Source organism: Enhydra lutris, unplaced genomic scaffold (genome assembly GCF_002288905.1).
Source record: "Enhydra lutris kenyoni isolate GAN:26980312 unplaced genomic scaffold, ASM228890v2 scaffoldscaffold24, whole genome shotgun sequence".
Lineage (NCBI taxonomy): Eukaryota > Metazoa > Chordata > Mammalia > Carnivora > Mustelidae > Enhydra > Enhydra lutris.
In genome coordinates, this window is record NW_019154108.1 from 11,499,194 (window position 1) to 11,525,134 (window position 25,941).

General features: G+C 41.6%; 1 protein-coding gene across 2 annotated transcripts in view; it reads left to right on the forward strand.

Annotated features, from left to right (window-relative positions):
* Positions 1-25,941, forward strand: part of LOC111150895 (consortin, connexin sorting protein) — a 111,369-nt gene that overhangs the window by 56,677 nt on the left and 28,751 nt on the right. For both annotated transcript variants that reach the window (XM_022508577.1, XM_022508578.1), the window contains exons 3-6: positions 13,130-13,335; positions 21,421-21,451; positions 23,330-23,416; positions 23,877-23,985. In XM_022508577.1, the coding sequence (XP_022364285.1) occupies positions 13,130-13,335; positions 21,421-21,451; positions 23,330-23,416; positions 23,877-23,985 (433 nt within the window). The remainder of the gene's footprint in view (positions 1-13,129; positions 13,336-21,420; positions 21,452-23,329; positions 23,417-23,876; positions 23,986-25,941) is intronic.

A 25,941-nucleotide genomic window follows, 5' to 3' on the forward strand; every position in this document is an offset into this window, starting at 1 on the left:
TGAGTCTGTTACAGTCCACTTGAGTTCCCTGAAATGCTTCTTCAGATCCATTGTGTATTTGTAAAAATCTAAATATTGAGGGGTGCCTGGATGGCTCAGTTGTTGGGCGTCTGCCTTTGACTCAGGTCATGACCCCAGGGCCCTGGGATCATGCCCCCCATCGGGCTCCCTGCTCAAAGGGAAGCCTGCTTCTCCCTCTCCCACTCCCTCTGTTTGTATCCCCTTGCTGTCTCTCTGTGTCAGATAAATAAATAAAAATCTTTTAAAAAATCTGAATATTGAGTTCAGGATACTCAGTTTGTATCCTAAGTAACTGAGCCTGTTCTATGAAAGGAGAGAAGAAATCATGGTCTTTGCTCAAGGCTGTCTGGCTGGAGGCAGCAGCGCGTGAATCTGGAGTTGGGCTTGTTGATCTAGACCTCAGAAGGGCTCATTAAAATTTCTAATGAGTAATTAGTGCTCTGCTTCTTTACGAGCTCAGCGAGGCACACAAGCTGTAAAAGGAGCTGCTCCTTCCACTCAGCAGGCGCGTCCTTCGTGGCATCTACCAGAAAGGGAAGTAAGAATGTTCTTTTGAAGGTTACGTGGCGCTGGCCTTTGGAGTCTGCGATGGCACATGGCCACTGAAGCCTGGAGAACGGTGACTTAGCAAATGCGAGGAGTGCACCTTCAGCCTCGGTTGAGTTCTGCCCCTCCCAGCACTCCCGAAACATTAAGTGATTTTCAAGACGCTACCTAAAATAAAGTCCCGCAGTCCCATCCCTGTATCGATGCTGTAGTCACCTGCCAGACAGTCGAGAGACCGGCGCTGCCACTTTCTAGGCCCTGGGTGACTGTTGTGTGTAACTGGATGCCATCCTTAGCCATGCATTGATGAGGAGTCGGGTCACGGCCCTTAGGTGGCCGGGGCAGCTTGATGGCTGCCCCAGCTCCCAACCACAGCCCTGCGTGGCTCCCTCTGAAGGCAGAGGAATGTGCTGGGCGGGCGGTTGGTAATTGTGCCGGCATTACATAAGGTGTCCCTTTGACCGCAGGTCAGGTCGCAAGGAAGTTGGCTCATTTTCAGATTTATCTCACTCAAAACACTAGGGCCTAGCTTGAGGAAAAGGAACGAATACTTCCCTTTTACCACTTAAATGTGCTTAGCCAGCGATTAGAGATATTTAAATATGAGTGCTAGGGGCACCTGGATGGCTCAGTGGGTTAAAGCCTCTGCCTTTGGCTCAGGTCATGATCCCAGGGTCTTGGGATCGAGCCCCGCATCGGGCTCTCTGCTCAGTGGGGAGCCTGCTTCCCCCTCTCTCTGCCTGCCTCTCTGCCTACTTGTGATCTCTCTCTCTCTCTTTCTATCAAATAAATAAATAAAATCTAAAAAAATAATAATAATAAAATAAATAAGTAAATAAATATGAACGCGCTCCTCTCCACGTTTACGGCTCTCACCAGAACCTTGCAGCAAGGAAATGTGGGAGGAGAAAAGAGCGAAGCACAGAGAGTCTGCCATCGGAGCTACATAAACCATTATCAAAGATGATTTCTTTTTTAGGGGCGCCTGGGTGGCTCAGTGGGTTAAAGCCTGTGCCTTCGGCTCAGGTCATGATCCCGGGGTCCTAGGATCGAGCTCCGCATCGGACTCTCTGCTCGGTGGGGAGCCTGCTTCCCTTCTTCCTCTCTCTCTGCCTGCCTCTCTGCCTACTTGTGATCTCTGTCAAATAAATAAATAAAATCTTAAAAAAAAAAAAAGATGATTTCTTTTTTAAAGACTGATTGATTGATAGATTGATTTTAGAGAGACAGTGTGTATGAGCTGTGGGGAGGGGCAGAAGGAGAAGGAGAGAACCTGACCTGGGGGCTGAGTGGGGAACCTGACCTGGGGGCTCGATCTCATGACCCTGAGATCATCACCAGAGCTGAAACCAAGAGTCCCTCGATCAACCAACTGAGCCACCCAGGCGCCCCCTAAAAATTACTTCTGAGCCATCTTCCAAAATTATGGCCAAGGTATGGATCAGCATAAACAAGTCAAGTGGTTTGAGGAATTCAGTTATGTAATGGCTCCAAGAATCATAACATAATCATAAATGAAGGCTTTTTTTCCCTTTTATTATTTTAACATTGCAGTAAAACATGTATAACATAAATTTGCTATTTTAAGTGTACAGTTCAGGGCCATTAATTACATTCATAATGTTGTGTAACCATCACCACTGTTTCCAAACTTCAATCCAAGCAGAGACTGTAAACATTAAGGAATGTCCCTGAGTCCTTCCTCCCCCAGCCCCTGGTAAGCTCAGTTCTGCTTTCTGTCTGTATGAATTTTCCTGTTGTAGATAATTCATCTCAGTAGAGTCATATAATCATTTGCTTTTTTGTGACTGGCTTCTTTCACTTAGCATGATATTTTCAAGCTCACCCATGTTGCGGCATGAATGTACCACGTTTTGTATATCCGTTCATCTGTGATGAATATCCCTTCAACTTCTGGCTGATGGGAATAATGCTGCTGGGCGCCTGGGTGTCTCAGTGGAGTGTCCGACTCTTGATTTCAGCTCAGGTCATGATCTTGCCCTGCACTCAGGAAGGAGTCTGCTTGTCCCTCTCCCTCGGTTTTCCCACCCCCCACTTGTTCGCTCACTCTAGCTCTAAAACAAATAAATAAATAATCTTTTTAGAAATGTGAATAGGGGCGCCTGGGTGGCTCAGTGAGTTAAGCCTCTGCCTTCGGCTCAAGTCATGATCCCAGGGTCCTGTTATCGAGCCCCACATCGGGCTCTCTCCTCAGCAGGGAGTCTGCTTACCTCTCTCTCTCTCTCTGCCTGCCTCTCTCTGCCTGCTTGTGATCTATGTCTGTTAAATAAATAAATAAAATCTTTAAAAAAAATAAAAAAATAGAAATGTGAATAATGCTGCTGTGAGCATTGGCATACATATATCTGTTCGAGTGCCTGTATACCTAGAAATATGCCTATTTTAGGTATATATGTAGAAATGGAACTACTGGATCATAATTCACATTTAATGTTTTGAGGAATTGCCGAACTGTCCCCCACAGCTGCACCATTGTACATTCCTATCAGGGATGCACAGCGGCGGCGGGGGCGGGGAGCAGGTCCAGCTTCTCCACATCATCGCTTACTGTCCGTTTGTCTGATGATTGCTATTGTCCTTTGTCCATCTCAGCCTATTGATAGCGACGCTGTGGGCTAGAAATGCCAGAGGCCACTTACCTGAGCCTGTATTACTTGAGGCGACCCCCATAGACATTTCCCTGACCAGAGCCAATGTTGTGGCTGGACAGGCCCTTGTGGTTCTTATGATTACAAGACACACCTCAGTAACAACCATAAGTGAACTTGGAAAAAACAAGGTTTATAATTTACAAGTTCTAGAGGGTACATTGCATGCCCAAGGCCACACAGCAAGATCACCTGTAAGAAAAAGAGGAGAGCAGACTGGGGTTCTGTCTTTATTGGGTCGAGAGTGGAGCATCTCGGACTTTGTGGGTGAATTTAAAACAGAAAAGCAGAAAATAAAGCACAGAAAGGGAGAAGGGGTTGGTCAAATGGTGAATTATCTAGGTCAGCCAGGGCTTTTTATGAAAAGGGGAACTACATGGGTGGGATGGCCTGGCCCTTCCTCTGGTTGTGTCGCTGGTAGCATATTTATTCCAGACCAGCACTTACATTATAGTCAAAAAACAAATGGTCAGGCTTACACTATAGCCATAATAATGGGTATAAACTGGTATCTCATTGTAGATTTGATGTGCATTTCCCTAATGGCTGGTGATGTTCAGCATCTTTTCATGTGCTTATTGGCCATTTTTTTAAAAGATTTTATTTATTTATTTTTTAGAGAGAGAGAGAGAGAGCATGCACGAGCACAGGCAGACAGAATGGCAGGCAGAGGCAGAGGGAGAAGCAGGCTCCCCACCAAGCAAGGAGCCCGATGTGGGACTCGATCCCAGGACGCTGGGATCATGACCCGAGCCGAAGGCAGCCACTTAACCAACTGAGCCACCCAGGCGTCCCTTATTGGCCATTTTTATATCTTCTTTAGTGATATGTCAGTTCAGTTCCTTTGCTCATTTTTGAGTTGGGTTCTTTGTTTCATTATTGTTCAGTTATAGGAGTTCTTTATGTATTCTAGATATTAATCCCTTATCAGATTTATGATTAGAAGATATTCCATTCTGTGGATTGTCTTTTCACTTACATCATAGTGTCCTATGATGCAGAATATTTTTAATTTAGATAGAGTCCAGTTTAACTAGTTTTTTTCTTTTATTTGCTATGCTTTTCGTGCTGTTTCCAAGAAATCATTGGCAAATCCAATGTGAAGAAGATAACTCCCCATTGTTTTCTTCTAAGAGTTTTATAGTTTTAGCTCTTTGATCCTTTTTTTTTTTTTTTTTTTTTTTGAGAGAGCACACAAGTGAGTGGGGAGAGGGGCAGAAGGAGAGAGAATATTAAACAGGCTCCATAATCAGTGTGGAGCCTGTGGATGCAAGGCTCAGTCTTACAACCCTGAGATCATGACCTGAGCCAAAATCAAGTTGGTTCCTTAACCAACTGAGCCACTCAGGCACCCTGTCTTTGATCCATTTTGAGTTCCTTTTTGTACATGGTATATATAAGGTAAGGGTCAACTTCATTCCTTTACATGAAGATATCCAGTTACCCCAACACTGTTTGTTGAAAACAATGTCCAGGGATGCCTGGGTGGCTTGGTCAGTTAAGTGTCTGCCTTCAGCTCGGGTCATGATCCCAAAGTACTGGGATCGGGTCCTGCATGGGGCTTCTTGCTCGGTGGGAAGCCTGCTTCTCCCTCTGCCTTGCTCCTCTTGCTTGTGCTCTCTCTGACAAATAAATAAAATATATTTTTTAAAGATTTTATTTATTTATTTGACAGAGAGAGATCACAAGTAGGCAGAGAGGCAGAGAGAGAGGGGGAAGCAGGCTCCCTGCTGAGCAGAGAGCCCGATGCGGGGCTCGATCCCAGGACCCTGAGATCATGACCTGAGCCAAAGGTAGAGGCTTAACCCACTGAGCCACCCAGGCACCCAACAAATAAAATATATTTTTTTAAATGTAACGTAGTCTATGCATTTTATTTTCTTTAAGGATTTTAGTTATTTATTTGACAGACAGAGATCACAAGTAGGCAGAGAGGCAGGCAGAGAGAGAGGGGGAATGTATTAAAATGTATTAAATGTGTAAAATGTATTAAAATGTATTGAAATTTCATATGAATTTTAGGATTGGGTTCTTCTATTTTAGCAGAAAACACTATTGGGTTTGTTTTTGTTTTTGTTTTTGTTTTTGTTTTTTTTAAAGATTTTATTTATTTATTTGACAGAGAGAGATCACAAGTAGACGGAGAGGCAGGCAGAGAGAGAAAGAGAGAGAGAGGGAAACTATTGGGGTTTTGATTGGGATTGCACTGAATCTGCAGATTGTTTGGGTGGAATTGTCACCCTGACAACATTAAGTCTTACAGTCCATGAACAGGGAATGTCTCTCCATTATTTTTATCTTCTTTAATTTCTTTCAGTATTGTTTTGTATTTCTCAGTATACAAGTCTCGCTTCCCCATGGCCAAATTTATTCCTAGGTATTTTATTCTTCTTGATGCTGTTGCAAATGGAATTATTTTCTTAATTTCCTCTTCCAGTTGTTCATTGCTAGTGTATAAAAATACAACTGATTTTTGCATATTGGTTTTTTATGCTGCAACTTTGTTGAATCGATTTATTAGATCTAAAAATTCTTTATCTGCAGATTTTTGAGGGTTTTCTAGATGTGAGATCATGTCATTTGCAGAGATAGTTTTACTTCTTCCTTTACACCTTGAATGCCTTTTATTCCTTTTTGTTCCTCAATTACTCTGGCAAAAACTTACAATATTACGTTGAATGGACGTCGCAAAGGTGGTCATCCATATCTTATTCCTGATCTTAGGGGAAAAATCTTTCACTTGAATATGATGTTTGTTGTGGGTTTTTCCTATATAGCCTTTATTTTATTGAGGAAGTTCATCTACAATTTTTTTTTCCTTAAGATGATGATGATGATGATGATGATGATGATGGTGTTGATTTTTACTCGGCAGAGACAGACAGTGAGAGAGGGAACGCAAGCGGGGAGAGTGGGAGAGGGAGAAGCAGACTCCCTGCTGAGCAGGGAGCCTGATGTGGGGCTCAATCCCAGGACCCTGGGATCATGATCTGAGCTGAAGGCAGACGCTTAACTGACTGAGCCACCAAGGTGCCCCTTCATCTACAATTTCTAATACCCACTTTATAATGCTGCTGTGAGAATCAAGTGTATATGGGCTTATAATATACTCCATGAGAGGCACTAACATTTGGTCAACTTTTTTCCCAGAAGTGTTTGAGTACCTGCTCTGCATCAGCACTGTGCTCAGGGCTGAGGTCACGGCGCTGTAGTGTACGCCTGCCCCACGCGCACCTGCCTCATGGGCACCTGCTCTCTAAAAGCTGACAGCACAGGCAGAGGGAGCAGCGTGAACAGAGCAGCTTGTTCTCTTAAAACCACACCATCCTGCATATAAGATAGTGTCCTTATACTCTGAGTTGGAGTGTATAGAATTTAAAATGTATTAGGCCTTTAAATAACCCTTCTCCTGTCCCAAAATGTCCCCAGCTTAGCTTACGTCGTCACTATGAACATTTTATCCTAAGCATCATCACTGCTGCGACCTTTACCTCAGCCTCCATGTCTTTTGCGTAGTGTCCTGCTAATTCCCATTTTGTCCCTGAGAAGTTTTCACTCTCCTGAGTAATTACCACCTAAGGTACCAAGTGTGAGGTTGTGCCTTTACCTAAGCTCCTCGTTCTCCATGTCACACAGGGGTGTATTTACAGATGACAGACCGATAGTAGATTAAGTAATGGAGAAGAATGTGAATAATGTCAGGGGACATTCCAAATGTTTTCAGGTAAAGGATACTGCTGTATTCTCCCACAATATGTCTCTTAACCACTACCAGAGGCAGATTCCAAGTTGAATAAAAAAAAAATCACATGTCAAAAGACAAATACCCTACGATTTCACTCGTACCTGGAATTTCAGAAACAAAGCAAATGAACAAAGAGAAAAAAAGGAGCAAACAGAAAAATAGACTCTTGGGCGCCTGGGTGGCTCAGTCGTTAAGCATCTGCCTTTGGTTTAGGTCGTAGTCCCAGGGTCCTGGGATCAAACCCTGCATCAGGCTGCCTGCTCAGTGAGAAGCCTGTTCCCACTCTCCCTGTTTGTGTTCCTCTCTCGCTGTGTCTCTCCCTGTGTCAGATAAATAAATAAATAAATCTTTTTTAAAAAAGAGCCTCTTAATTATAGAGAACAAAGTGGTAGTCAGCATAGGGGAGGGTTTGGGGACTGGGGGGAATAGGTGAAGAAGATTAGGAATACACTTATCTTGATGAACACTGAGTAATGTAGTGAGTTGCTGAATCACTATATTGTACACTTGAAACTAATATGACACTGTATGTTAATTATACTGGAATTAAAATAAATAATTGTGTGTCAAGGGGCATCAGGGTGGCTCAGTATGTTCAGTGTCTGACTCTTGATTTCAGCTCAGGTCTTGATCTTAGGGTTGTGAGATCAAGCCCCACGCTTGGCTCTGTGCTGGGCATGGACCCTGCTTGGGATTCTCTCTTCCCCTCTCCCTCCACACTTCCCACACTCCCACTCACACTCTCTCTCTCTGAAAAAAAAAAATGTGTCAAAATGGACAGAATTCAGGTGGTATGATGCATTGAATAAAATTAATCAAGGCAATTCTTTTCTGAAAGAAGGTAGTTACAAATAATTTTTAAAAATAAAACCTCAAGGGGCACCTGGGTGGCTCAGTGGGTTGGGCCTCTGCCTTTGGCTCAGGTCATGATCTCAGGGTCCTGGGATCGAGCCCGGCATCAGGCTCTCTGCTCAGTGGGGAGCCTGCTTCCCACCCCGCCCCGCCAGTGCCTCTCTGCCTTCTTGTGCTCTCTCTCTCTCTCTCTCTGTCAAATAAATAAATCAAATACTAAAAAAATAAAAAAATAAATAAATAAATAAAACCTCAATAGGTGTAAGTTAACACTGATGTTGATTAGAGCTTGGTGAAGTTGACAGGTGTTAACTTAGGGGCCTATGAATTTGTCACATCTGCATATAAATAGTACCACCAAATTGCTTAACGTGGAGTTCTAACTATAACTCATTTGACTTTCACAGATGAAAGTAAGTAGAATTTTATGTTCCTGTATAGATTCATATCTGGGGGAAAAAAAGTTTCAATTAAATTAAATAAGGCTTTGTAGCAAAGGTGAAATTACATGATGTACAGTGTATGTTTTTTTTAATTTTTTTAAATCTTTTTTTTTTAATTTTTTTTAAAGATTTTATTTATTTATGTGACAGAGATCACAGGTAGGCAGAGAGAGAGGAGGAAGCAGGCTCCCTGCTGAGCAGAGAGTCCGATGTGGGGCTCGATCCCAGGACCCTGGGATCAAGACCTGAGCTGAAGGCAGAGGCTTTAACCCACTGAGCCACCCAGGCGCCCCCTACAGTGTGTTTTTATTTGGCTTTCCTTCTTAACTCTAAATGTCTTTACCAGAAAATTTTTATGTATCAGAAGGAATTTTTGTACTAATTGTGATGTATTGTTACACAAAAGAAAACTTTTGTAAGTTCATGTGACATCAAAATTATTTTAAAATCCAACATGTTTACTACATTATCCCATTATCTCTGGGCCTGCAATCTTTCTGCCCAAAAAATCCACAAATACCTTTCTAGGGGATCCCTGGTCTGTGAAGGATTTTTTTTCTTTTTGCATCTTCTTAAAAATTTCTGTTATTTTGTATTTGCTACAGTTTATCAGTATTATTACAGGAGCACTGGGAGCTGAAACCTTCCCCTGAAACTTTTATTTTAGTAGCCTATATGCCCAATATGGGGCTCAAACTCATGACCCCAAGATCAAGAGTTGCACACTCTTCTGACTGAGCTTAGCCAGGCACCCCTTCTTGCTGTTTTAAAAATACTCTGTTTCTTTGATTTTAGATAGTTTTATTAGAATGTGTCTTAGAGAAGATCTTTTTGGTTGGTACTTTTGGGGAACCTATAAGCTTCATGAACTTCGATGTCCAAATCTTTCTCCATATTTGGAGATTTCATAGTCATTATTTCTTTAAGTTAGTTTTCTGCCGTCTTTTCCCTCTCTTCTCCTTCTGGGACTCCAGTAATGAATAGATTGTTTCTCTTCACGGTACCACACAATTCAGGTAAGTTTTCTTCATTCTTTTTTTTTTTTTTTTTAAGAATTCCTGTAGGTTTTTTTTTTTTAAGGTTTTATTTATTTATTTGACAGAGATCACAAGTAGGCAGAGAGGCAGGCAGAGAGAGCGGGGGAAGCAGGCTTCCTGCTGAGCAGAAAGCCTGATGTGGGGGCTCAATCCCAGGACCCTGAGATCATGACCTGAGCCGAAGGCAGAGGCTTAATCCACTGAGCCACCCAGGCGCCCCTCTTCATTCTTTTTTACTCTTTTTTCTTTTTGCTCTTCTGACCAGATAATTTCAAATGACATATCTTTTTTTTTTTAATTTTAATCATTTATTTGTCAGAGAAAGAGAGAGCATAAGCAGGGGGAGCGGCAGGCAGAGGGAGAAGCAGGCTCCCCACTGAGCAAGGACCCTGATGGGGGATGCCGTCCTAGAACCCCAGGATCATGACCCAAGCCAGAGGCAGACACTTAACCAACTGAGCCACCCAGGCCTACCTCAAATGAAGTATCTTTAAGTTCACTGATTCCTTCTTGTGCTCGGTTGAGTCTGCTGTTGGTGCTCTCTGTTGAATTTCTCATTTTAGTATACTCAACTCTATTCAGCTTTTCAACTCAATGTATTCAGTGTATTTCTGTTTGATTTTTATGATGGTTTCTATTTCTTTGTTGAAGTTCTCATTTTGTTCCTACATTATTTTCCCAATTTTGTTTGTCTATCTGTGTTTTCTTATTGTTTACTAAATTTCTTTAAGAGGAGTATTTTGAATTCCTTGACAAGTGGTTCATAGATTCTCCAGTTTTATAGGGTCTTTTATTGAGTCTTTATTAGTTTCCTCTAATGGTGTCATGTTTCTTGATTAATTGTGATCCTTGTGGACTTGTATTAGTGTCTGCACACCTAAAGAACCAGTCTTTACAGAGTGGCTTCAACAGAGAAATCCTTCAGTAGTCAGCCTGTCTGGAGATTCTCGGTGAGCCCATTGGTGATGACCATGGGTAGGCTTAGTGCTGGAGTCCACAGGTAGGCAAATTTATTGCCTGGGTCCGCAGATGGACAGGCCTAGTGATTTGGTGCACAGGGGTCAGCCTGCTGCTTGGGTCTACTGGGGTGGGCCTGTTGCTGAGTCCATGTGGGTGGGCCTTAGATCCTGAGTCCTTGGTGATGGATGATGTACCAGGGACCACTAGGGTGGTGGGCCTGACAGCTTAGTCCATGCGAGCCAGCCTGGCTCTGATGTTGGCTGAAAGCCTGTATCCATAGGACCCAGCCTGGAACCTGAGTCAGCTGGATGGTTGCTTGGGGCTGGGATGATCCTGGAGCCTGGGTCCATGGGAGCTGGTCTAGAGGCTGGGGTCATAGTGGCCAGCCTGGTTACATTTCTTAAATCACTGTGGAGACTGAATGTTTGAGATGGTCAGATTTAGGAGGAATCTGAGTTCTCATTTGGCCAATCCCTTCATTTTAAAGATGAGGAACAACAATATAGAAAATAAAATGTGTAATCCAAAAATAATGGAACAGCAGAAAAATAATGACAGAACTGATGTCTCCTGGTCTATTCCAGTGGTTTTTTATTTATACTACTCTGTCCCAGCAAGTAATAGTATCTTAAGAGGTGAGTTTTGTAATTAAGTTGTCTCTGAAGCTCATGATCTTCAACCCCAATAAATAATCCTTTTGTGATATGAGTCTTTCAAGTTTCCCTGACCTCTTAACCCATTTGGAATGACCCATGTGAGCCTAGTTCATATTTTCCGTTCCCTCCCTACACTCGGCGATTAGACTACTATATTCTTTCTGTTTATATTGGCCTTCCATTGCTCTTGGGATCTTTAGACTTGTGTATATGCTTTTCAAACTTCTGTTGGTTTTGTTCTAATATTCTTCTTTTTGTTACAGTTTCTTTTGTTGGCTCCATAATTTTATGTACCAATATATCACATGTTTATAAATTGTATGTATCCATAATATTAATTATTAAAGTAACTTGAAAATGGATCTAGCAAGAACCATGGCCATTATGGGTCTACACTGTCTAACAGATAATCACAATCCGTGTTTCCAGTTCCATTATTTGGGACCCTGTTCTGACCTCCTTTAGATAAGAAAGTCATAAGGTCTGTCATTTTTCTTTATGTTTGAGAATCTTATCCTTTGGTAATATTCTACAAGGGTTATCTTTAACTCCCCTTTGTTGAAAATGACCATTACATAATTCCTACATGTTTTCAAGGAAGAAGCATGGAGTACTATTTGATAACTATGTGGGAAGAATCTAATCAAGAGAAGTATAGAATTTGGGAGGCTGGCTCTATCACAGTCTGTGGGAGATTAAATGTCTTGGACATAGTAGTGTGGCTGGGGAAAAGAGAAAGAAACAGTAATTCTCTTAGTTTCTTTGTAGTTCTCTATGGAAAGCGTCTCTTCCCATACTGGCACTACTACCACTTGGTTAGAAAAGTAGATAGCAGAAGAATAATCCATGTTTTCAAAAATACTCTCCCTGCAAGATGGCAGGCCATCACTAAGCCCTGTATTTCCAGATCCCAAATGATATGAAATTCATAGAAGGGAATTTTCTAAAATATAAGGAATCACTATAGGTGATTGATTTTAGAAATGACAGCACTTGGAGTTTTCATGCTGAAGACACTGCTGGTTACAGTTACAATAACCATAGCCCATAAGTGAATCCCTGTGGATGCAGGAGTTCCAACCTAATGAAGACAAAACCTTTCAGCCATCACCGTGATATAATCCAGCATCCTGCAGGCTCTCTACAGTGTTCAGAGGACAATAAGTTTACCTAGGCCCCATTTCTGTTATACAGAAATGCATGGATTTTGTTAGGGTAAAACACAAATAGGCATAGATGGGAAAAAAAATATCTTGTTAGAATCTGTAGTCACTCAAGTTGCAGAATGTTTTACTAGGGAGATGAAGAGCTGACTTTCTGGCTAGAGCAGTGGATTTATTTAGAAGGCAGTAAAGACAGAGTTCCGGGCCCACTCCAGAGAGCTCACAGGAGGCATCTTCAAACGTGGGACATATACTGCATTACTGAGAAAGAGCCGTTCTGAGGCTGATCCCCTAAATGGATGTACAGATGCAGACAGTCTGTTCAAGGTGAATAGGAAATTAGAGCAGATGCTGAGATTTCCACGAAGGGTGAAGTTCAAACATGTAGTGATTAAAATTTCAAAACTTGGTACATCACATCAGGAGCTCCAGACCAAGCATTTATTCATGGATTATTTACTTATTTATTGACATTTATGTTAGGTAGCTTCTTATTATGAAAAAATTTTCCATGGCCATTAGCTCTGGCATCTGAATTCCTGCTGCTCTCTTGGGATCCAGAAGTAGTGCTACAGTTATCAGACCAGAGTTTAAAGAGAAGGGTTTAACTTCTTTACCTGTTTTAGAGGATAAGTGCATTTACTTTGCTGTTTAATTGTTGTATTTTGAGCAAGCCAGGACTTTCAGTTATAGCTAATCCGTTTTTTCCTTTGTTGACTCAAGTTTGTGGACAGGTTTTAACCTGCATACTTTCCGTTGGATCTCTTTTTATTAATACTCTTAATTAAAATTCTGCAAAAATGGTTTACGTGTGTGCTAACAGAAGCAGTCAGATGACGGCACAGTTTAATGACGACAAAAATCTGTGGTTCTGAGCTCCCCACCCCCATTTGATTAGCTTTATTTGCAAATTTTATGCATATTTTTATGTTTTTTATGTTTTTATGCAATTTTATGTTAACAGACATAATTATTTTAAGGTATTCTCTCAGGATGATACTTCATCCTAACGTAGGCATTTTATTTACTTCTTAAAGGACTTTCTTCAGGAGATGCCACAGCTTTGATGCAAGAAAATACACTCATTGCGTCCACACCCGCTGTGAGTGATGAAGAGTCTGCAGAAGTAAGCGCTAACGATCAACCCGAGGCCCCGAAGCAAGTTCTGCAGTATCTGTTCTCACTTATACGAGGGGAGGTTGAGCAGTTGGATTCCAGGGCACTCCCCCTCTGCCTGCACCAGGTACTCCCAACAAACCCTCCATGTCCTGCCTCCCCACAGTCCTGGGCTTGGGGCTTGGAATCATCGGAAAGACAATTCTCTGTAATCGATTCCCCCCAACCTGTCACTGGAGAGAGAGCCCAGGATGTGATCCTGGGTCAATGGCTGGTGGGAGATTTAGCGTATGGCTACTGGTGGCCACACATTGGCCTTCAATAATCCATTTGTAGTTCAGACAATCACTGACTTGATTTATGTAGTGAATACGCTGTGTACAAGTTAAGAGTCAGTGTAGCAAGCGCTTAGTAAGTACCACCGAGATGCCAAAAACTCTGCTAGACACTGGGGAAACAAAGATTACGTAACAGAGCATGTGTGTAAGAGAGCCACTGCGAAAAAGGAGAAACACTTGTAGAGATAAATAACGGGAGAAGTCTGTACTAAGTGTTGACAGATATTTAAGGTTCGGCAAAAGCATAAAATGTGTGATTAGCTCTGTTCTGTGGGCATCAGGGGAATAAAGGATGACTGAGCTGGGTTTTGTGGGGTGTGTAGGCGCTTACTAGATGAATGGAGTGAGCTGGTACGGGAGGAGAGATCAGCCCCCGCAAAGGCATGGCTGAGATGGTGTTGGAGATTAAGATGGGGAAGAGGTGGGACTTGACATTGGATGGCTGGGGCAGCAATCACAGCCCTCCTTTTGGGACTGGGAGTTTTTAATGGTGGGAATGCCAAATCGAATGTGAATTTTAGAAAAATAACTCTGCTGATGACTGGGAGGGTAAATTAGGAGATGGGGATTCTGAACACCAGGGGGCCTTCTGGATGGTGGTGAGGCAGAGTTTTTACACAACAGCTAATTCAGAAAAATAAGATATGTATGAACTGCATTTAATTTTTCCTTCAAAATGAAAATAATGAACTAATGGAGAAACAGAGACACCAACCAAGCAATTTCCTTACAGTCCTGGAGCCAGAATTTGTTTCTTCCATTCAGTGCATCTGTTTTTGGAACATCGTGGGAGAAATTTGAATATAGGCTCTATATTAAATAATATTATTGCCCTAATTCCCTGAGATTGGTAACAGAATTAGAGGTTTTATAGGACAGTGTCCTTGTTCTTGAGAGAGACGTGCCCACATATTTGGGAGTGAAGTGACATATAGTGAAGGGTATTATGATATTTTTACTTATCGTTACTTATGATACTTTAGCAGGAAAAAGTACATAAGAGAGGAAAAGACCGAGAGAGAAAGCAGATTTGGCAAAATGTCAACAATTGACAGATCTAGGTGAAAGGTAAATGGCTGATGATTTTACTCTTCTTTGGACTCTTCTATAGAATTTCGATAAAAAGTTGAGGAAAAGGACATTTGGAGTAAAGATGGAAATAGCAGATGTAGTCAGATCTTTTCAAGGAGTTTATGTCACTGGGCTGTTGTTGCTTGAGAAAGGTAAGAGGAATGCTATTTTCTACTGGTGTACGATCCTACAGCCAAAGCAGTTCTAGTACATCTAGGCCTGAAGATTGTTTAAATTTTTTTCAGTTTATTTATTTATTAATGTTTCTTTTTTGTAACCTCTACCCCCCACATGGGCTCAAACTCACAGCCTTCGGGATCAAGAGTCATGTGCTCTTCTGGTGACCCAGCCAGGCTCCCCCTTATTGTCTCAAAGTAAAATTCTGCCCACCCTCCCCAGGCACCCTCCACCCTCCCCACCCCCCAGAAACATATCAGTTTGCTAAGTCCTGTAGGTCCTGCTTCTTAAATATCTCGGCCATCTGTCCTCCCCTTACAGAGTGGCTTAGAGAGTATGGTGAGGGTTTAAAAGCGGGGGTTTGGGCTCCACCACAAACAATCTAAGTGGTTTTCAGTGTGTTCTGTAACGTGGAGGACCAAATGGAGTAATATGTGCGGAAGCATTTAACATAGTGCTTGGTACACAGTAAGAGCCAAATAAATAATAAGCATTATGATGGCACCCTCACTGTCACTAATTCAAGGACTGCAGGTGATTCTCAGGTGCACTGTAGCATCACCCCTCAACATATGTGCATGTGTCCCCAACACCGTGGGTACTCCCCGACATTACCTGCAATGCTGGTATCAACCCCAGGAAATGAGACGCTGGTATCAGTATTATTCCACGGACAGCCTGTAGTTCCGTCTCCCTCACGTTGTTCCACAAACATGACTAGTCCCCCCTAATCCAGGATCCCGTGAAGGAGCACACATTGCATTCGGTCATCAGGATTCTTTAGTCTTCTGTAATCCCAAACAGTCCCTGCCTTTTCTTTTTTTCTTTTTCTTTTAAACTTACTTTGACACTTAAGAAGAACCAAGAATTATTGTGGAATGCCCCATAATTAGGATTTGTCTGGTTGTTCCTTCATGATTTGATTCAGACTAAAACACTTTGGACAAGGATTCTGCTTTGGTAACATTCCATGCCTGATTCTCTCTTGAACTCACTCCAGTCTGGCTTTTGCCCCACACGCCATGAAAATTACGTTCTGAAGGTCGTAAGTGGCCTCCATGTCACATGTTCATGCCCATTCAGTGGTCAGTGCTCAGTTTTCGTCCTGCTGTTGGTAGGAGGAGCTTTGACAAGTTGAACTTATAGTCCATTTTGAAGCACTTTCTTTATTTGCCTTTGGGACCCTCCCTTCTTGGCATGCTTTATCTGCCTCCATATTTTACTAATTTTTTACTAATTTTTTAAAGGTTTTTTTTCTTATTTTGTTTTGTCTATTTAAGAGAGAGAGAGAGAGAGCACAAGCAGAGGGAGAGAGCAAAGCATGCTACCTGCTGAGTAGGGAGTCCGATGTGGGACTCGATCCCAGGATGCTGGGATCATGACCAGAGCTGAAGCCAGACGCTTAAGCCACTGAGCCCCTGACGCACCCCATATATTTTACTAATCTTTACACATCAGAGCTCTCCTGTATGCAGTTCTGAACTCTAGGCTTCAATAGGCAGCCTCCTGAGGTGTCTGAAGAGCACTTCAAACTTAAGATATCTGAAATCAAACTTTGCTTTTTCTCCCAAATCTTCTGCAGCCCTAGTTTCCCCCCTTTTGTTAAACAGCAGCTCCATCCCTTTAGTTGCTGAGACCAAATGCTTTGAAGTCACCTTTCCTTTCTTTCCTCCCACATCCAGTGCAGTGAGTGCGTGCTGCACCTCCGTGTGCACGGGTACCCAGAATCTGACCCCTTCTTGCCTCCCTCATTGCCTCTGCCCTGGTGCAGGACTCAGACCTCACCTGGATTCTTGCAGGGAACTCATCACTTTAGAAATCCCCACCCTAACTCTCCCTCTCCCCTTTGTCTTTGTCTTCTACACGGCAGTCATTTCGTGACCCAGAGAAAACGTAAGTCAGATCCTGTCAGTCCTCCACTCAGAGCCCTCTGGTGGCTTCTCTTGTTAGTCAGAATTAAAACTAAAATCCTGGGGCACCTGGTGGCTCAGTGGGTTAAGCCTCTGCCTTCAGCTCAGGTCATGATCTCAGGATCCTGGGATCGAGCCCCACATTGGGCTTCTGCTCAGTGGGGAGCCTGCTTCCCTCTCTCTCTCTCTGCCTGCCTCTCTGCCTACTTGTGATCTCTCTCTCTCCCTGTCAAATAAATAAATAAAAATCTTAAAAAAAAAAAAAAAAAACTAAAATCCTTACAGTGCCTGTGAGACCCTGCACGATCTGGGCTGTTACCTCCTAGACTTTAATTCCGAAATGCTCCATCTTACTCACTGCTTCCCAGGTCCACTTGCCTCCTGGCAGTTCCTCAGATATACAAGGATGCTCCTACCCCAGGGCCTTTGCTGTCTTCTTTCACCCCTTTCTGAGGAAGCCTCTAGAGGCTGCTCCAAAGCAGAGAGGTAAACCTGGGAGCAGGAGGGTGTGAGACACCAGAAATCAGGATGCTACCCAGGAGAGAGGTGAAGAGAGTCTGGAGGTGCAGGAGTGTTCTAAGATGACAGCTCTGTATCAAGGAGAGAGGCTCCAGTTCTGTTTGGAGGAGACCAGAGTAGTCTGGGGAGAAAGTTCTATATCATTTTCCTATTTCTGAGTATTTGCTGTTTCTGAATGTATTGAGGGAAGATATAGACTCTTGGTGGCGTGCTTGGAGTTGTATAGGTGGCAAGTGCATGGAAAACTGTGCCCCCCCCCCCAAAAAAAGTGGGGAGAAAGGAAAGGAAAAAGTAACTCCAGGGAAAACAAAAAGTTTTCAGGAAAGGAAAATTAACAGTTTACTATATGGCTTGGCTTACAGTAAGGCAAACATTAAATGTTACCTACCCATTGTTACAGTATAACCATATGGAGTAGGTGAGTGTGGGAGGATGTGTGTGCGCTGTGTGTTTGTAGAGTTGGGGCCAGGGGAGCAAAAGGCTCAGTCCTCATCTAATAAAACCCAAAAATCCAGAAATGGCCAAAACAGGCATTATGTTTAGGGATACACAGGTTAAAAGAGAGGGAAACCAGATCTCTGAGTGCTTGCTCCTGAAGAATGGAGAGAAAGCCAAGAGGGCAGGGCTTGGTGAACATGTATCATAGGACTGTTGGACTCCTTAAACCACATGCTTACACAATTTTAGTGAAAATAAGAACTGAAAGGAGATAGTGATAAATCAAGGATAAGGTGAGAAAAGCATGCTGGTTACAATGGTGGTGGTGGCCACAGAGAGGGATGGATTACAGTCCCTTTGAAGGAAGAATCCCTAGGACTTGGAGTGGTAAGAGAAAGGGAACGAGAGAAGTCTGAGATGGCCAGGAGATCCAGGCTGGGCGAGTGGCAGTTCCATGAACAGAAATAAGGAATTGAAGAGGGAGAGTCCCTTCGGGGACAGTTGTTATTTTTGAAGTGATATTCCATCAGTGAATATGTGCTAAAGGCTGTTGGAAACATGACTGCAGTTACATCAGATATGGACTTGTATTTTTAGCTCTTGAAACTCTTGAAGATTCCATTTAGAAATTCTTGCTCTCGGTATGAATCATCTTTCACACACTTAGTTAATACGACTGCAGGTTAGATCTAAGTATATGACTGAAGTCATAAACTTGGAAGCTTTTCATATAGAAGTGGGAAGAAAAACCTCAAGCATGATACTCTGTGCTCAGTGCATTTGTACTGGAAACTGGTGTCAGACTCAGGCAGGCAGTGGACCCCCTGGGCTCCTTGAAGCCAGTCTCCGTGACTGTGGCCAAAAATGAGACCTTCCTACTTCCCTTCTCTGGTTCCTGGTAAGTAAAAGAAACCTAGAACCAGAATAACCTGGAAACTTGAAACCTTCACACTGTTGCCCTCCCAGAGTGATCTTCAACTTACTTCTCCACATGGTCCTACTCTGAGTCGCGCCCTTGCGGTTCAGACTCAGACTCAAACCATTTTCAGCATCTGCTGCTCCGTGCTGGCCCCCACGCTAGATTCGCACTTCCTCTCTCTCTCTCTCTTTTTTTTTAAGATTTTATTTATTTATTTGACAGAGATCATAAGTAGGCAGAGAGGCAGGCAGAGAGAGAGAGGAGGAAGCAGGCTCCCTGCTGAGCAGAGAGCCCAATGCGGGGCTCGATCCCAGAATCCTGGGATCCTGACCTGAGCCGAAGGCAGAGGCTTTAACCCACTGAGCCACCCAGGTACCCCGAGCACTCCCTCTCTTAATCCTGACAGCAGCCTCGTCTCGTAGAGTCCCAGGTACCACTGTCCCTATTGTACAGATAAGGAAACTGAGACTTGAGACGTAAAAGGACATGTCCAAGGTCACATGGCCAGCAGTGGCAAAGCTGGGACCAGAATGCAGTCCGGTTAGTCACCTCCACACCTTACTTTCGTTTCTGCTCTACCAGGCTTCCTCCCAGATTTAGACGTATGGGACATCAAAGAAAATCCCGTCTGCTCTTGCCCTGCTAGACTGCCCAGGGGCACGAATTTATTTTCCCCAGCTGCCCTTTCACCTGGAAATGCCTGTTGCTTTTGAGGCCTTGGGTCTCGTGACCCTACCTTTATAGTTGCTTTTATGGTATTGGAACCGTCACAGAAATCTGAAAGCTAATTGAAATGTGTATTTCTGTAGTGCGAGAAAGTCTGGTTTATAAGAGCGTGAAGCTTTTTATAAATAAGCGTGTGCCAATGGTACACGGATGCAAAAAGGCAACAAGAATGGCTTTGAAGAGCCAGACATTTAATCTTAATGGGCAACTAGAGACTATATTCGATGTGATGTATAATAGAGAACTCGTTGCCATGCCGTAGACTTTTCCCTGGAAGTTGATAAATGAAGTTAGTGATTTCTATTAGATGTGACCCAGCAGTGTGCTGGAGCGCACTGCTATAGTTCATGAGAACCATACTCAGTGAGGTCCTTCCTGTTGGTCGCTTGAAATTGGCTGTGATGGAAGCCTTGACAACGCAGCAATGAGTGAACACTACAAGTCAGGACTCTCCCCAGTACTCGAGAGCCAGGTGTCAGGCATGTGTCAGCACACTACTGGTCATAGTACGTGGAATTCTTGTTTTGTAAGTAAAAAAAGTGATTAAATATTGACAATTTGATTCCAGTTGGTACTGTTAGATGGATGAGCTGATGAAAGACAAGCAGAATGTTGAAAATCAGTTTATCCTTTGCAAAGTCCTCAGAATAGAAAGTAAGTATGTATGGACTCAAGCTTTAGTTTAAAGTATTTTTTTTTAAGATTTTATTTATTTATTTGACAGAGAGAGAGAGAGACCATAAGTAGGCAGAGAGTCAGGCAGGGGTGGGGTGGGGGGAGGAAGCAGGCTCCCTGCTGAGCCCAGAGCCCGATGCGGCCTCGATCCCAGGACCCGGAGATCATGACGTGAGCTGAGGGCAGAGGCTTAATCTACTGAGCCACCCAGGTGCCCCAAGCTTTAGGTTAAACTAAAACTTTAGAAAGAGGTGATTGAGTCCACTTGTATTTATTGCTTATTGAAAAATGTTGGAGTTAAAATGTAAACTTTAAGCTAGATAAGTATTTTCCTTTAAAATTATGCTGTTTCCACTGTGGGATTTGGGAAAAACCATTCCTTTGTTTTAAAATTTAAATTTGTGCCCCAGTTACCTCATCCCCTCACCCCCTTCCCTCCAGCAGCCCTCAGTTTGTTTCCTATGATTTAAGAGTTTTCTATGAAAAACCTTCTTTTTGCTAGATTATAGGCTTGACAAGTACCGTATTACTCTTCACATCAGCAGCTAGCTGGAAAACGGAGGCAGGGATCTATAGATGGAGCACCTCTCTTACTAGAGACTTAGTAAGAGTGAAACTGTTTTAAAAGTGTGAATTATTTGTATGAAATATTCTAAATATGACCACAGTCTCTGCAAGTATTTCTCAGTGAAATTTTCCAGTGAATGCTTTCAGTTTTGCTGTTGTTCTATTTATAAATGCTGTATCTAAATAAAAATATAAGTGAAAGATCCCAAAATGTTCAGAATCAAATAATTTTTCAATTTAAATATGCCTTGGAAAATGAAGCTGGTAACTGATAAGCCTCGACTGGGGCCAGATCCCCAGTCTCTGGACTGCCCCCCACCCCTCCAGTGCCCTTTACCCTGTGCAGCATGTCGTGTGTATTCCAAGCATCATTGCTCAACTCTTAGCACTTGGCCCTGAATTTTCTGAAATATCGAAAGAGAACCAAAAGTCAATGTCCCGTGAAGTACTTGGTGAAACGCAAATGAGTCTCATGTGACTTCACACATTTTTACTTTTTGATTTATGAGACGGAGTCACTCTTTCACCCTGTTACGCTGTTGTAAGGCCCCGTAGTATTTTCCTCATTCTCTAGAGTTTTTGCTTCTAAATTCTAATGACTTGGTGAAGTTGACTTGAATTTGAAATAGAGCAGGGAGAGAGGGGTTGTTACAAAGACCAAAGAATGTGTCCATTTGCTTTGCCTGCGATCAGTGACTTCAGAAATGTGTCCTGTGCTTTCAGATTTCTTCTCAGCTGGTGTGTGTAGTTCAGAGTTTTCTTAGTCTGATGTCAAAGACTTGGAGAGTGTGCAGGTCTTGATTTGTTCTGTATTTGCCTTTTTATCCAAATGTTAATCTAACTTCCTGTCTTTGTTTGTTTGTTTTTAACAGATAGCAGAGTCCTATTTCCGGGAGGAGGACTGTATCCTTTTCTTAATTACAGGAAGAAGTTCATAGGACTCATGGAGAACTGCCCATTTTTTAAAAATTGAGTTTACATACAATAACATATATATATCTGTTGTTTTCAATGGGTGTTTCAGTGATGCACACAGCTTTGTGCACCCATGTATCCACCTCAGAAAGCAAGGTGTAGACAATTTCTTCCACTCCAGAAAATTCTCTAGAACCACCCAAATTTGGCCTTCCATGAAAAATCCCCAATTTTACCCCAATCTAAATATTGGTGTGTTTATGAGGGGCAGAAAAAAGCACATTGCTAGAAAATATAATTTGAAAATCTATTGGGTTTTCTTTCTTTTGAATTAAAACAGAAGCATAAGTCAAGTGATATTTGTGTGGTAGAGCCTGGGGAGCACGTTACACATAGTAGATCTTGTGAGCGTCTAGCTTTTAGCTGCAAAAGGAAGACTGAATTCTTCACTTGAGCTAAACAGATCAAATGCTGTCAAGTGAGACTGCATATTAGCTTTTATATAGGAAACATTTCTTCCCTCAGTTTTCCAATTGCCCTTTGTAAAAATCACTTCTCTTCTCCAGGGATGGCCCCATATAGACTCTCTAGAAGAATGTGCCCTCACCTCCTGTGTTTCCCCACTTGTGTGATTTCAACTCCATTCTTACCTTGTTGACTTTGTTCTTCATCTCCAAAGAGATTGAGGGAAATGCAGTCATTATCCCAACCCCTGTCAGATCGACAGTGGTAACCACCTCAGATGGTGGCAGCTCATGACTAAGTACGCAGGAGATCTAATTCTGGTGGAAGGGAAGCTAGAACTCTTTTTCTAACCAAATAGTGAGCACAGTGTAGTGTAGTGTAGACCAGCATCCACTTCCGGCAGTGGAGATGGGGGCTTCATAGTGTGCACACCCATGGGTCTCAGAATCAGAGCTTCTAGAGATCAGACCTAGGAATGTACATTTTTAGCAAGTTTTTCAGATCACTTTTTGTTCAGTAAAGTTTGAGAAACTTCAGTATACTTATGTCACGGGCAGAGGAAAGTGGAATTGCCCCCACTTCTCCCTGGCCTAGTTTATGATCCCTGGCATAGTTTGAAGACTACAGATGCGAGAGAGAGCTGAGTGTCCAAGTGATCATGGGAAGGGCAGAAAGCTAACCCGCGTTTTCTTCTCTTCCCCTCTTTCTGGGTCAGCATTTAGAACATGGCCCAAAGGAAGGCAGACAGTTGGGCAACTGACCACGACCTCGTATGCTGTTAACTGTGTGATACAGATGGAGAAGTAGAACCTTATAGGGAAATCTACAGAAGAGGAGACTCACATAATTACAAAAACCACTCTGGCCAGTTAATTAATTTTTTACCAAAGATCCATATAATGTTGTGCTCTGTCCTTGTTTTGGCTGGCAAACCTTTATCTTGTGAGAGAAAAGCATTCAGTGCGAAAAAAGTAGAGAGTCACGGTGAGTCGAAATCAGGAGCACACACTTGACTTGACTAGAGGGTAATGTAGTTGCTTGACAGAAAGTAATGTAAGGAGAGGGAAAATATGGGAAACATTTAGATTCCAGGATTCCAGGTGGATCCTGTTTGCAACTAAATTCCTCTTAATTGATTCTGCTAGAGATACACTGGCAAGTAGGCATTCCTTGAGCATTAAAACCCTGTTTTAGTTTCTGTTTGCTGACAGAATGGAACCCGAGTAGCTATGGCATCAAAACTTACCTACTCCAAACCAAGAAACCCTAATTTAAAAATATTAAATATTTAATTTAATATTTGGTAAACTCCAAGTTTCCCAATTTCAAGAGGACATTCTTCCAATATGAGGCTGAATGTAAAGAGTCTGGATTTCTATTTTCCTCAGTTTTTCTGTTCAGATGAGAAAGCAATGAAATTCATTCAGCTTGAACGACTGTATCACGAGAAATTGCTCGCAAATCTCTCTGCCATTCAAGAAGAGTGGGGTAAGTACCTACTTACAAGGGCTGTGCAATTATCAGTAATCTAACACCTTCCTATCTAGAAATTTAACTTATTTGACCTGGTTTTATAAGTCAGGAAAGAGATGCCTCAACAGTTAAGTTAATGTTGCAAAGAAGTAGCAATTTTACCAGGAGTCTATGTCCTTGTGAGAAAATTTCTCTCTGTATTTTGCTCTTTGTATCAATGCCAAGAAAAGAACACACTTATAACTGTTTGCATTTCTTCCAATCCCTTGGCATGCCCTACTGGCTGATTTCGTCCCTGGGATAATATTTACTCCTATTGAAAAGTAATCACTTAGCCTTTTTTCACTGTGTTAACTTGGGCTGTATGTGAAGATAACTTTGCCTGGGGATTTTGACTGGTGGTGCCAATTAACTACTTTTGCCCTCCTAAATATGTTTCATAATATCCAGTAATTAACAAATATTTTAAATTTAGAAACAAAATGGAAAACTGTACAACCACATACAACTCTAAGGAATTCAGAAAAAGGATTTAATGGTGAAGATTTTGAACAACTTACTAAGTTTTGCACAACACACCAAGAGTAAGTACATCAGTATTTGTGTAGAATGAGTTGAAGTAGAGTATTGAAGAAGCACTGAATATTTGAAATTCATGATCCATTTTTTATTTGTTAATGTTTTCGGTGGGAGATATTAAAACAGATAAAGTGATTAGTGTTTATCTGATTGGCTTTTATCATAGTTTCTGAGAACTCAGTAAAAGTTCAACTTTATGTAAGTTCAAAACACCTTCTAATCAGATATTTTAAAATACAACTTTTAATTTTGATCTCTTTTTGGTTGAGAGATTAGGTGATCAAAATGGGAAAAAAATTGTGTATTAGAATTTTTTTGGTAGTTGTTTGCCAGTGTTTGTATGTTGTAGCCAAAACACATCTGTAAGACTTGTCTAATGGTGGGAAGCAGAAACAGTGAAATATTTAACCAAAATACTGTAGAAGGAAAGGTACTTTTACCAGATAAAATTTTTTTTACATTTACCAGATTATTTTAAATTGCTTGATTTGTATCAAAGATTGGGATTTTTAAAACTAAGTCATAGTAATAATAAAGCACATAAATATATTTTTTTAATCCATTATTCTAAGACTCAGAAATCTGCAGGTGAGGTTACACGAATAGTGTTTAAACTAGTGATGTTTAAATGAGATTTCTGAAATGTACAAGAATCCTTGATACGGACACTGCAAGATTCCATCCTGTGGATAACTTTTTCTCCTTTTCCTCCGGAATCACAAAGAGTAAACGAAAACTCTTACTTGTCCGTAATGAAAAAGACCCACGTAGTGGACAGTTGTATTAGGCTCTGATTATTTTGGAGACCAGCCTTTGAAGAACCTTTGTAGATTCAGAAATGATGTTCGTTCACCTCTCATGATTGACAGTTTTCTGCTGTTGATTTGAACCTTGGAAACAATGTTTTTAGGGACTCTGCATTATAACCTAATTTCTCAGCATGTTAAATTAACTTTAAACTTCTCAGAGTTTTAAAATCATGGAATGCTTTACAATAGATAAGGAACATTGTGTTCTTTCAAAATATTCAGTATATAGACACTTTCCCTGCCTTTCCCATGGAATTAATAATTTTTTAATGTGTTGCAGATGTTTTAATCATTTGAAAACAAGTATTTATTTAATATAATATCGACATGGCATTTTTATGCTTCAAATTTGGATAATCCTCCCCAAATTATTATTCCTTAATTTTTTACTATAAAAAATAATTTTGAATTCTACATACATTAAAGCATAGAAGCTCAGTGAAGGTTTTATATACATATAAATGTCTATGTAACTACCACTCTGACCAAGACACATAACAGCACAGCCCCTCAGAAAGCTCCCTCAGCACCCACCCCCAAAATTACCACTAAGTACTGTAACAGTGTATTTGCCTGTTCTGTAATTCTTAGAAACCTAATCATACAGAATGGAGATTTCTGGATTAACTGCTTTTGCCCATCATTTTGCTATGTCTCTGTTACATGTTGTTACATGTACTGGTAATTTGCCCGGTTTTATTCCTTCCTGTATGGATTCACTGTAGGACTGTGTAGCAATTTATTTGTCCATGATATTGTTAATCAACATTCAGATTGTTTCTGGTTTTTCAGTATTATGAATCAAGTGGCTATAAATATTTTTGTGCATACCTTTTCTGTGGACATATGCATTCTGTCATCTTTGATATTCCTCTAAAACATAGAATATTTAAAAATTCCCTTTTTTGTTACCTGTTCCCACAGATAATGCCAATAAAATTATCTTCCATCATAACCTACTTCAGATTATAAAGACATAAACTGAAATTTTAAAAATACGTGTGTGAAATACTCTTTACATTATCAGCAAAATGTTAACATTTTCTTTTCCCGGATCTCAGCATTTATCCCAAAGAAGGGGGTTTTCAGTAGTAATTGGCTAGCTAAGGAGCTAACATGAGAGAGCTGCCCTTTGAACTGTGTGAACCAGTG